General features: G+C 43.3%; 1 protein-coding gene across 1 annotated transcript in view; it reads left to right on the forward strand.

Moving 5' to 3' along the window:
• The first annotated feature begins 348 nt into the window (after positions 1–348).
• The window catches only part of LOC135394884 (chitin deacetylase 1-like), a 57,766-nt gene continuing 45,261 nt past the window's right edge, over positions 349–12,853 (forward strand). Inside the window, exon 1 of the mRNA XM_064625926.1 lies at positions 349–540. Within this exon, the coding sequence (XP_064481996.1) occupies positions 471–540 (70 nt within the window). The 5' untranslated portion in view covers positions 349–470. The remainder of the gene's footprint in view (positions 541–12,853) is intronic.

Here is a 12,853-nt window from a genome sequence, read left to right on the forward strand (position 1 = left end):
GGAGACCGGCGAACATAAATCTTGGCCGACCCAAAAAGAAAACCCAACCTCGACCTCTTACCCGTCACCGCCTTTTGCGCACTGCCCTACAAGCACATTGAACTTCCAAAACCGGAATATATGTCTCCAGACTATTCTAAGTAGCAGTATGGCGATCATATCTCCAATAACGAGAAGACCATCCAGATAATTCGATAAGGCATCTATCTCATTCGTGTATTAGCTGGGACAGTAGAGATAAGAAGAAAAAACTTTCGCTAAAAGTCAAGGCCGCCAAAGGAAAGCGAGACGATTGGATGTAGAGGAGGTGGGAGAGGAGGCGGCCTTTCAAGGGGGAAGAGGGAGACGGTACGAAGAAGCTAAGGACAACGTTTCGGCTTGTCTGGTCTCGTAGCGCCCCTGGGCTCCGTATAAAACTGCTTCACTGAGTTAGAAGACTTGCAAGTGTGGTCGTTAGTGAGTAAGCGAACATGACCTGTGTGTGGTGGAGCGTAGCGGTGATCGTCTTCACCTTCGGAAGTGGTGGCGCAGATGCGAAGGGTGAGTGGTGACACAAATTGTTACAAGTCTCATCAATGGTTAGGGGAAATTGGAAGGTGGTTATCGGATAATTGTAATAACGATGTTGTTCGCGTGGCGGCTGGTCACGCCTCCGTTGCGGATGGCAAGGAAACAAGGAACTTTCTTCTGTGAAGAGAGTGGTTCCCGTTTACTATATTTAAACTGGAATTATCATGAAAATGTTCCTAATGCGACATATGTTCCTTCATCTTATCGTGAAGAGTACCCAACTTTTTTTTAAGAATCTCAGTGTGAAGTTTCTCAGAAATTATGCGGGTTAGTGAAAGTACCGTTCTCGCTGCCTTTTTCTGTCTTTGCGACACATTTGGTTACATTCGAGACAAATCTCTCTTCGAGAGTGCGCGTTAGAGATACTATGCGTAGATAATTCGAGATTCAAATTCTGGTGAAATGACAGGGTTGCTTTTCGTAGTTGTTTGTGTTGACATTATAATTCGTGACATGGAATTCGTGCCTGAAGATATTGCTGATCATTGTGGGGACTCTTCACTCTTAGAATCGCTCTTACGATAAGCAAATAGGCGTTCGTTATCTTGTAGTCCTGACTTCTCCGCTTTCTTTCTGAATTTAGTGACGCGTTGCACCCCGCGCTGACCAACCACTTATCTTTATTTCACTCATCAGATAAGTCTTTGCTCGTTCTTATCACTCGCCCTTGCAAAAGACGTAAAAGAAACAGCGTCCCTTCGTTCTCGAATTTCAGTTTGCACCATTGTTTCGAATACTTCTCTTCTTTATAAAACACTGTCTTTTTTTTTTTTTCTTGTCTCTGGCTTTCACTTTTGTTACTGCTAACTCTTGATTACAAGCAGACCGCGTTGATATTGATAGTTTTTTTTTTTCAATATTCTCAGTCTCTACTAAAGTATGCAAACTGCCAAAATATTCCTTGATACTATGTATTACGTAATGGAAATATGTCATGCGAATAAATATGTGCGCCGCCGCCACCGTTCAAAGTTCCATCAGCGCACACGTCTCCATTAGAATAACACGCGATAATAAGGAAGTGTCCTTCTGGAATGCATTGTGCTTCGGAACTAATGACATTGCGCGCAAACGCCAGAGCATACACACAGAGCGCACAATAATGCATACTTCTTTCCAGGGATACATAGTCGTGCACGCATAATCCTTCGTAATCCTTCGTATTCTGTTCAAAACGAGTTGTTACGTGCAACGACCAACATGCATAACGCAGTGCTCATCGACGTGTTCTAATGAAGGCCACACGATGGGGCATTCATGAGCCCTTTGCTGGCACGTCCATAATGCCCCTCAGATTCAAATGCGCCGCTACAATTTGCTGCAAGGGCCTTTCGCAGGTTTCCCAAGGAAACTTCAATACTTGTACAGTGGGATACTTTTCTGTGTTCTTTCGTGCACACAAAAAAGAATGAAGAGCGCAGTAGTAATAATTAAATAATTAAAAAATTAAAAGTGATAAAATCGCAAAGGTGGGGTAATACGGGGGAGCCAAACGCAAAGAATGACATACAAGCAATTGTTCAGTTCAGTTCAGTTCCATTCAAACGCGTTTAGTGACACAGTACTTACAACCCTTATAAACGGTATAAGTATCGTAGTTGCGATTACGTAACCAGAGCGCAGGAACAATAATATTAATGAATATTTGGTGACATGTACGATTGTATAAGCAGAGCGAAGTGTAAGAGCGAGCAATGGCGAGTTCAAGTAAGTAACATGAGTAATCTGTGACATCATCAGTTATGCTCATCAGGAATTGGGGGATATATCGTTCAATTCGATATGAAGTTATGTGCACCAGTAAAACTATCTTTATGGCTCGCTAAACTCCTGTGTTTTTCTTTCCTTCTCTCTTTCTTTCTTCTCTCTTTATTTATTTCTTTTTTCTCACTCTAAAGTACACCCCTAAGAGGAACGAAAAGCATGCATTTGCGTACAGTTCATATCCCCACCACAGTGACACGCACTCAAAATACCACTGTAAACCCACTCGCCCGAGGAAAACAAAACAATACTTTGCGCAGGAACCGCCATATCTTCTTCAAGTTCACTCTTCTCAAAAAGTGCGCTCGAAATCGATCATCAAATACACGCGCCTATGGTTTTTCGTTCTCCGCCCAAAAGGGACAACAGAACGTATTTTGACATCTCTTCCGGGCACGCATGGAGATCCAATTTGATCGCGACAGATAAAAGCGCTCGGAGCGAGCCTTTTATCGTTGGGTGTCCGAGACGCGGTCCTTCGTCTAATCATTTACAAAGAAGGGGCCACTTGGAAAAGCTGGCTATATATATCGGTGACCATGCACGTTTCGCTCATATGGGCGACCTCTCCGGCTTCTTTTCCTCATAGTTTTCCCTTTGGCCTTCTCGCTCAGGAACTCGCCCGACAAAGTTGCTGCGTGCTCGGGTCAGCATTCCGACTTTAACGCACCGTTTTTCTCTTGTCGAACGCGTGACATCTTATTGTACACTTTTGGAGTGGATTTATTTTATTTTTTTTTGCAGGCGGAAGACAAGGAATGTTTGTATGGAAATATAGCTGAATGTTTGGTAATAATACTATATAGTATTGATATGCTGTTAGTTATTGTAACGAACATAATAATAATGGAATGGAATTTTTATTCAAAACACACACATAGAAGGAAGTCATGAAGGCCCCGAGGCCTAAGCCCGAGGGCTTGTGTCGCAGGGCCTGACGTCAGCAGCGAAATCGCACACTATCACACATGGAAAATAAAGTATTGCTCACCTATAGTACAGGTTTCGGAGGTATCCTTTCAACTCAGTTTTAGTCTTAATGTCAAAAATACCAGGGGAAAGATTGTTAGAGATCACAGGAATATAATAATTTCTACAAAAGGAGTCATAACGAGTGAATAATAATAACTAATAATAGCAATAATAATAATTTTAGTTCGCGAAATACAGTTAATACAGAATGTCCCGCCTAGCTAACAAGCTTGTGTGAACGCAATTTACACAAGTGTAAACAAGCGCTTACAAAAAAGGAGACAGAAAACGCACTGGGCACTAATCGACACTTGAAAGAACCAAACTAAGCAATAAATAGTGGTAATATAATTATAATAATTAGTAATATAAATAACTAATATTATAACAATAATTATAAATAAGTTTAAACATCTGTAATGCGAGCCTCCAGTAGTCAAGGATAGCGATTCCACCTCTAAAAATGCGTCATATGACGCTTTATTGTTACGATTATTTTTATTCATTAATATTTTTATTGTATTATTATTTCCATACAACAGGAACGTACGTGTTGAGCAACACCAGTTAATCATAATACATCATTTCCGAGCAAAAGTGCTGACTAATGCAACAGGTCCGGCTAAGCCGCGAAGGCTTACATTCGAGTTACAGGAGCTGGATTCGAGTGGATACAGTTTTTGCAGTAAATAGTGAACAAAGTAAAAGTGTTAACAATGAAGTGTACAACAAATAGCATGCTTCACCATGATAATTTTCTGTCAATGAATGCGAGGTGCATTTTTGTTTTGCTTTTACACATTCGAACCATAAAACTTGGCGCTATAACTCTAAGTTTCACGTAGAATCTCAGTTCGAAAAACATTTCATGCATTCTTCGACAAATGTTTCTGTGTTTCAAGATGGCCACCGTACAAAAAGTGACGCTGAACGAAATGTTTAATCACTTCATTTAGTGTTACATTTTACTGCCCATATCCAGTGTGTGCCCATATCCAAAGGCGAACGACTGCACACTGCAGTCAGTGCTAAACATTTCGCAGTTTTGTAACAACCCAGTTTCATTCGTTTTCTTCTGCAGTCAGCCATCGGTGAAGCCGATGAAGAAAGCACAGTTCTGAGAACTGCAACGATACAATTTATGAAATTTCACAGCCCCGCCCAATACCTAGTTTCAGAATGAAAAATATGCATAGCCTCGCGATCTTTTTCTTCTTCTTCTTATTTAATTGATTATTTTTTACGCAGAATTTCGACAACGTGTGTTGAAACTTGACCTGGATACGTGGATCGTTTATTTGCGTTATTTCTTCTTCACTAATTAAGGTTCCCTCGAAAGTGCAAAATTTTCTCCATCAGAAAAAAAAAAGTCGGCGATCGATGCCTTTGTTAGATCGATTGCGTTATAGAGGTCGAAGGCTCCGGCCTTGAGACAGGTAAAGCTGTTCCTTTAGTTTTTCATCTTTTTGCTGTATTGAACTGATGTATAGTGAGCGGGGTGTAATCGAGATTTATTGGCCTGCTGCTCAAAGCAGGCGAGACTTATAACTCTGCTGACCTGACGTAAGTGATACGAACAAGATAAAGGGAAGAACGATAAAGAAACAACGAGGAGGAAAGATGAGATGTCCGATAAATCGAAGCACAGTAGAGAAATAGAAGCGTCGAAAAAGGAAGGAATTAATAAAAAAAATTTGGCTGGGACATTTTCGATGCAGGACATTCGGAGTCCAGTACTGACGTCTAACAGATACCTCTCGTAACGAAAATAAATTTGACGTTGTCTCTTTTGTCAACTGTCGCGCTTCGGTTATTCCGCCCGATTCCTGCTGTACCTGCTCAGATAAAAGCCTGATCACTTGAACATGATCGTACTTCGCCGCAGTGCACACGGAATTTAGTTACTATAGTCATGTTCAACTTAAGAAGGAAAATAAATTTAGTCCGTCAGCTCTAAAGATATTACTGCGCCGCAGATAGGAAGGCTGGACGCAGAGAGGTCACGCTCTCTTCCTGCGCCAGATAACGTAATACATCATACTCGCTCTGCTCTCGTATTGGCTGTTGAGACTGGCTTCATGACACTATACGCTGCAGTAGAAAGTGCGCTCCCCTACTGATGGAGTACGGTGGCACTGCAGTATTTTTCCTGGCACGCTATTGGGTCTCTCTACCTCCAACTGCGTATGTAGTTGACGGACTAGATTTCTTTTCGTTCTTAAGATGAATACGACTATAGTAGGACTTATTTGAGAATGGGGGGGGGGGGGGGGTAGAGCACCTGTATGTATGTGAGTACATGTATGCATCTGTATGTACTCTGCAGTGGGGTAGAGCATCGCCCCTCGCGATGAAGCTCCCTAATCATCCTTAAAATAAAGTTGTTGTTGAGAATGTACTTGGATGAATATCTCTGCTGCTCAGACCTTTTTCGCCAACGTACAGAAGTGCGCTGCATCAGCAAAGTACAGTTCGTACTTTGTTTTTCCTTAGAGGACTTTGCTTTAGGGGCAGTTTTCTTTTGTACTATAGTGAAAGTGTACTTAACGAGGTTGTGGTGCTTCGATGTGTGCGATTCATTACATCATAAACGCATTGTATTACACACAGGTTATGTTGGCGGCGTCCTTTAACAGCCTGTTGCTCGTAAACCCAGCACAACAAGTAATGCATGCGACAGGAAACGCTAAGTATTTTTAAGTTGCCAGTAAAATTGCGGTAAAACGGCTTCGGGGCGACGCCTGGTGGGAGCTGATCCCCAATTTGTCAAGCAACCATGATATATGTTCCCGACTGGCTTGCTGCTCATGAAGACTACGTAGCCGACTTCTTTTGTTCCAGACCCAGTGTTATGCGCACGCAATGTAGTTTTGCCGCCATGCTTGACGAGCAAAGCTGGTGGCAACTTCGACACAGTGTTGCCAATTTTAATTTTCTACAAAATTATGAGCGCAATTGGGATGAAAATTGGGACGTACGTAAGAGTTCTGAGTGCTCGGGCTATAGAATAGATAAATTTTCTGAGATTCCGGCTTTACAGTACCTTTGAGGCAAACAGAATTATTTTTCTACATGTTGCAGTTGGTAAGATACAAGCTCTTGAACAAACTTCGATGTCGAGCTCTGACGTCAGAGGAACGTGAGAGCCACACCCCGTTGCTATTGGTTTTCGAAGGCACGTGACTTCTCCCGCGGCCGCATAACTGGCGGGGAGGCTTGCCGTGACGTCACAGCCCGCGTGAGTTTCCGTATTCGCGGGGCCGATTTGCTACGCGTCTATTGCTGTAAAACTTGGAATACACAGGCTCTCAAATAACTGTATTTTACATTTGTCGGGCGTGACTTAGAGCGACATGTCCGCGATTTTAAAGGGGCACTAAAATGCAAAAAAAAAATCTCCTCGCAAAATGAAACATGCGGTTACCTTTACATTAACATAAAAGGAACGGGATTCATTCGTTGCGTCGTTCGCGATTTATGATCGATAGACAAAAAAAGGCAATGGACGCTTTCCCTCTCCTTCTCAAGAAGGCCGGCAATGCGGAGCGGGCTCTCATTGGTCTCCTCGAAAGATTTGTCCAATCATGGCGGGAGAGCACTTGAGGTGACCAATCGAAGGCGTTTTAGCACTGTCGCGCTTCTTGAGGAGGAGAGGGAATACGAACATTGCGGTTTCTTTCGCTCATAAAATCACGAACGACGCAGCGGACGGCTCCCGTTCCTTTTGTGTCGATGTGAAGGTAACTGCATTCCGCGGCGAGCATTTTTTGCACTTTAGTGCCCCTTTAAGTGTTGCTTGCCTCACGTACACTTGAAATGTAGTGCGCGAAAGTGTGCGTTGTAGGGATCTTATTTTTATTGTATTTCTTAAATATTTTTTTAACAGTTAAAGAGTTTTGTTGTAGTACATTAAGTGCCCTCAGTGTCACGAGGCAAAGCACCTCTTCGTTTGATTTTCTTTTTGCATTTCTCTGTATTTCGAAAGTAATCGTTATATTTCGCATTTTCTCGCGGCTCACCTTAGGGTTTCCAGCATTTTTCCTAAGTGTGTCGAGTCACATGCGCGCTAATGCATAGACCCTTCGCGACGCACATGGTCTCGCTAATTGTCAAATGCTTGAAGGGTGAACGCGAATTGGGTTAATTGTGAGCTCTTCCCTGCCATCGTCATTTCCCAACCTCGCTCCAAATATGTGCCCCTCAGGAACAACGAGTACTTCTCTTCCACACGCACCTTTCTGAAACGCACGGATCATAAGCGAGATGTATGACGCACGATGTCACGTCACGAATACAATGTTGCCAATATGCAATGGCAATATCATCTAACACTCGTGGGTTTGTACGCAGAACCAACTGACTGATTGGGTGGAGTTCGGATGATACTTAACATTTGCTCTCAGTCGAGTTCGAGTTGCTCTCTCTCTCTCTCTCTCTCTCTTCAGCATTTTAGCTCCTGCTTGTTCTGCCACTGCAGATGACTTGAATTTCGGAGAAAGCTATCATTCCACGTGTCTTGAATTTCATAGAGAGCTCTCATTTCGTATCACACACCTGAGACCTATGATATTTAAGCCACTATCGCAAAACACTAATCTTGCAAAGAAATTACCACTTACGTGTGTTAGAAGGAAACTGAATATGACGCGGTATCAGCGTGCACACACAAGGTTGAGAACGAGAACACAAAACCTGTATGGATGAGACTATGTTACTTATAGTGAGGCTTAGTTGTGTAGCGCACACGTCGCCCTGCGTATGCGCGAGGAAATAGCGTACGCTAAACGCTAACGAACGTTCCGCGCGTTCGACGTGTGCACCTGCCATTTCTCTGCGCAAGCAGAGTTAAACTATTCTACTGCCCATCTACTGAGTCCCTATTGCCCATCGGACTTCCAATAGCGACGTTTCAAGATTCGTCAGTCGGTGCTTTCACATAGCAAGCGTCATGGAACACGTTTCCATTTTATTCTTTCTACTTCTATTCTATTCTAGTGACGTTGCAATGAATCTTCCCCATACTTAATTTCGCAAATGAACCCACGAAAAAACAATCGCCTCCAGCTGCAAATTTCTGTTCTTCTAATTGACTTCCCTCGTATATCAAAACTTCCACACGCAAGCAATTTTCCCTGTTTCCGTGACGAATGGCACGTCGCCACAGTATACAGACTCCACGCAACGCATGTAGTAGGACAGCGGCAAAACAACGGCGGTGCTTCACGCCATATCTGCATCTGCCATTACTTTCTCGGTTTCTCTGTATAGTATTGCCACCCAATCCCTGAAATGGGAAAACTCTCCGAACTGGTGCATGAATGCAGAAAGGCAGGTTTGCGTGGCAACGCGCAAGTGACTTGGAGGATGGGAGGGGGGGATGTATTTATTAGAGCAAAGATTTTAAAAAAAAGGGGAGGAAAGGCCAGTCAAACGGTATGTCGGCTTGCTATTCCACAAAACAAAAAGACAGGATTTGCTTTGAAAGAACTGATGTTCTTAGGCTGGGAACAACATAGAAGGGACAAATACATACAAAGCTTCAATTTGCCTAAGAAATTGATGAAAGATGAAAGTCTCTGAAAAGGTTAGCCAGCTGTAGGACTCGAACCCGAATGTAAGAGTGAAAGGAGGCTGAGTGAGAGAGAGTGGCTTGTTTGTCCCTTCAGATGACGCACCCTGGAAGTCGCTGAGAAGGCGTGTTGGCTTAGCTAAATTGGTAGAGCCCTGGACCGGCAATCCAGAAGATGTGGGTTCGAGTCCTACAGCTGGCTAACATTTTCAGTGACTTTCATCTTTCAGGGTTTTCTTGATATTTCTTCCCGCGAAAGTGTCTGACTTGATCGTATGTATAGTGCTTTGTTGGGATAGAAATTTGCGCTTGTTTGGTATGGTTTAGTGGAATGGTTTAGTGGGCCGCACCCTATGTGGCGAATTTCCCCATTAATTTTCATTAATTTATTTGTTGGTGGTGGTGGTGGAATGAAACTTAAAAAATATCAAATACAGAATGTGGCGCGCGTAAACAGAGCCAGCTACTCTAGTTCAATTAAATATGCAGTGAAGTAAAGGAAAATGATAGTTGACGGGTGAAAATGTTTTGAATGGCACAGCAGGTGACATCAGCAGCGTAGGGTGTAAAAGAAAGAAACTGCTCAGTGTTTGAACAGTGGCTTTCTAAGATTATTGCAGATTAAGCGTTGAACGGGAGTTCAACGCTTAATCTGCAATAATCTTAGAAAGCCATCACTGTTCCATTGAAGACCACGTGGCCAAGCCATATCAGCAATACCGAACCTTAACCGTTCTGGTTTTGTGCTTCAGTACATTATTCAGCTTGAATGTGTAATACAAATCCCTTCAGCGCTTCGTGTAGCACTTTTTAGCACGATTTCCTTAGCCATACCGATGATGCATATAATGAATCACATCCGACGCGCAAATTACTCATGCGCATCTCAAATAAAAACAGCTGATGACTCTATGCCTCCAAGCTAACCTATACCGCAAATCGTCCTTCACAAATGACTGTTCTGAAAGAAAAAAAAAAAAAACCTACTACGTCTTATTTAACGATTGCTTTTTGTCACCTGTCCTCGATACTTTGGAAAGGGAAGGAAATTACACCGTAATAAGTCCGTGATCTCGTGAACTTTGCAGAATAGCAGGATGTAAACAAAGTGAAGCCGGGAAAAAGGAAATTGTAGTGTACAAACTCTGCCGAGACGTTCGCGTGTTCCGAATCCGCCGCATCGGGCAGCAGAAACAGGATTTGGAACATTTTTACACGCTCTTCTACGTGTTTACCTGCAGGGGAAAAAAAGAATATATATATATAACATGGGTGAAACAAGGTTTGCGGATGGCGAAGCCTTCCTGAGCGTACAGGCGTGTTTATTCAGCACTGTTTACGTAAGCCGTGGGAAATTCTAATGCGAGGAAATACATACGAAGCATACGACGAAATTATAGCAGATGATTGATCCGAAGGAGGCGACTGCAGTGTGCGGAGCTTTCCTCGTTGTCTACGTTGAATAATATTTCATTAATTTATTTGTTTACTAGGAATTACTTTGTTTATTTACTCGTGATTAACTATGGTACATTATATAGTACACTTGCGCGTGTTCGTTCTATATTTCTACACAGTGCGTACGAAAAATGTAGCAATACGTGGAGGACATACGACAGAACGCTAGTAGATGATTCCTGCATGTGGATGGTCTGTCTACGAAACATCAGCCACATACAAGCTAAGCAAAAAAAAAACAAAAAAAAACAGTGATATCTCTGTTTTGATCGTTACATTTAAACTCGTAATACCCCTTCCTGTTTGACACTGCTGCCAGAACTGACCTACTGTCCCTCATTCTATAATCATTACATCTTAACTAGTGTAAAGACATTGACAACGATCAAGATGAAAGAATCTTACATGACACGTAATCGCTCTTAGTCACTTAAAGGCTCCTGACACGCTGTTCAGCTGTAGCATTTTCGCGTGCAAGTGCGTGCTGTTCTTGCAAACAATGCGATGGAGTTCCAGATCCTTTGGGCTTGTTCGAATACTGTCAGTCAGACAGAAAGCTGGGATAGAATGTGTTTACCACCTACCCTTTCGTTGGTGAACCATTCATCTCTGACAAGCGCGCGCGCCGTAAGAGAGCACGCTAAACTGCGAAGCTGTAGATGCATTACACACTTGTAGCGACGGCTTTTGATTTCTATTTGTCTCTGCTTTTTATCGTTGTATATTACAGTTCTGTAGAGGAAGTGTTTTCCCATTTGAGTGACGTATCCTATGTGTGTAGAAGTTAACGGCGAGGTTGTGTTGGTGCCCATGCGCGGAATGTAACTTTTAACGTTGTTTACTGTGTATTCACACGAGCGATATCCTCACGGAAGATTCTGGTGGAAGAAAAACCAAAAATTACTGCTTACAGAGACGAAGCTCAGTCGCGTGCTATGTGAGCATTCATACGAAGCGGAATATTGGGAGCGGCGTACCGCGCACTTAGCAGACGACACTTAGCAGACGACACCGTCTGCGCCTTTTCCTGTCGTCTGCTACGGAATATCTTGTGACTGCGTTGCAGGATATTCCCCGCTGTTACCAGTGTACGTGAACACTGGACGTTGGGCGCTCGCGCTGAGAAAGCTATGACGTTTTTCGCGTCTTCCGCGTCTGCCTGTAATGTCGCTCGTGTGAATACGCGGTTACAAGCAAGTTAGAATTTCGCAAATGGCGGGCTTCCACAGAACTAGGTGGACATCTAGAGAGGCATCTCGTCAACATCGGCACTAGCAGCCACTAACAGCATGTTACCAAGAGCGAACAGCAAAACTTAGCGCCGCGAAACAACTGTGGCTATGAGCGGCGTGCAGATCTGGACAGATGGAGAGAGGACAGCAGGAAGGGGGGGGTTAGTATGCGTCCTGGGCCGACTTCACGGGGAAACTGTGCCAACATTCGCCCGGAAAGTCTTCGGAAAACCCAGGGAAACTCTCAGACAGCGCAGCCGGTGGTATAGAATTCGAACCCACCACCTCGGCCGTATGCCGCTGGTAACATCAACACTGAAGTCATATGTAAAAATATATTTAGTTGCCTCTTCCCTCAAATCGCGATTTGTCACATACACTGTACATATATACAACAAAAGATGTTCCACCTTATAATTATAGATCATTAAAACGAACAGCTGCCACTCACATCAACATGCAGAAACATCCTTTCAAACGTGTCCTTTCCTCTTCCTTCGTGTTCTATCACCCTAATTCAGCCTCTATTTCCTCAAGGTCATCGCCCAACGAGTCTGCTCTTCGATGAGCAGGGCGTGAAATTATAATCTGTCCAGATGGCCGCAGCTATATCCGGGCGCTGTGATCGTTACAAGCCACGTGGGCCTCGGGGTGATGGGCGGACAACGCCCCTGCCTCTAGTAACATACTTTTTGAACATGAAAAATATAACGTAAAAAACGAAGAAAACGTAGTGATGAAGGATGATGTTCTTGCAGTCTTGGCTTGACGCTCACGTTGTAATGGGGACCCGGATAATTATTCTGCGTCAATATTTAATGCGATAATTTATTATTTAGTGTGCTCCTGTCCAGTCTGATGCGAGTCTGCTACTTTGATACCCGATCTACAAAAAGCAAGAAGGGAATAGAAGCATGAACAACGAGGAGAAGAACAACATGAAGCGAACCTCGGGAAAAAAACCCAGAGAGGCAGTGGAAAGTACATATAGAAATAATGTGTTAGTGGTAATTCAGTCTGCTTGTTAGAAACTAGCCCTCCAAATCGTTAATGTTAATGGATGTGTTATATAAGTGTACATCCGCGTCCAGGGGTGACCATATAGTACTTCAATGACTATCTATTACAGTACCCGAAGATAAAACTCAGGTACCAAATCAGTCGTCTCGTACTCTCCGCGGCTTATCTGCGAGTGCGGCTTATCTACCAGAAAATTTCCAAAACGTTCCAAAAAACGCGTCGTGCGGCTTATCTGCGGTGCGGCTTATACGCGTGAAATTACGGTAGT

This window comes from Ornithodoros turicata, chromosome 5, assembly GCF_037126465.1.
Source record: "Ornithodoros turicata isolate Travis chromosome 5, ASM3712646v1, whole genome shotgun sequence".
NCBI classification, from domain to species: Eukaryota; Metazoa; Arthropoda; class Arachnida; order Ixodida; family Argasidae; genus Ornithodoros; species Ornithodoros turicata.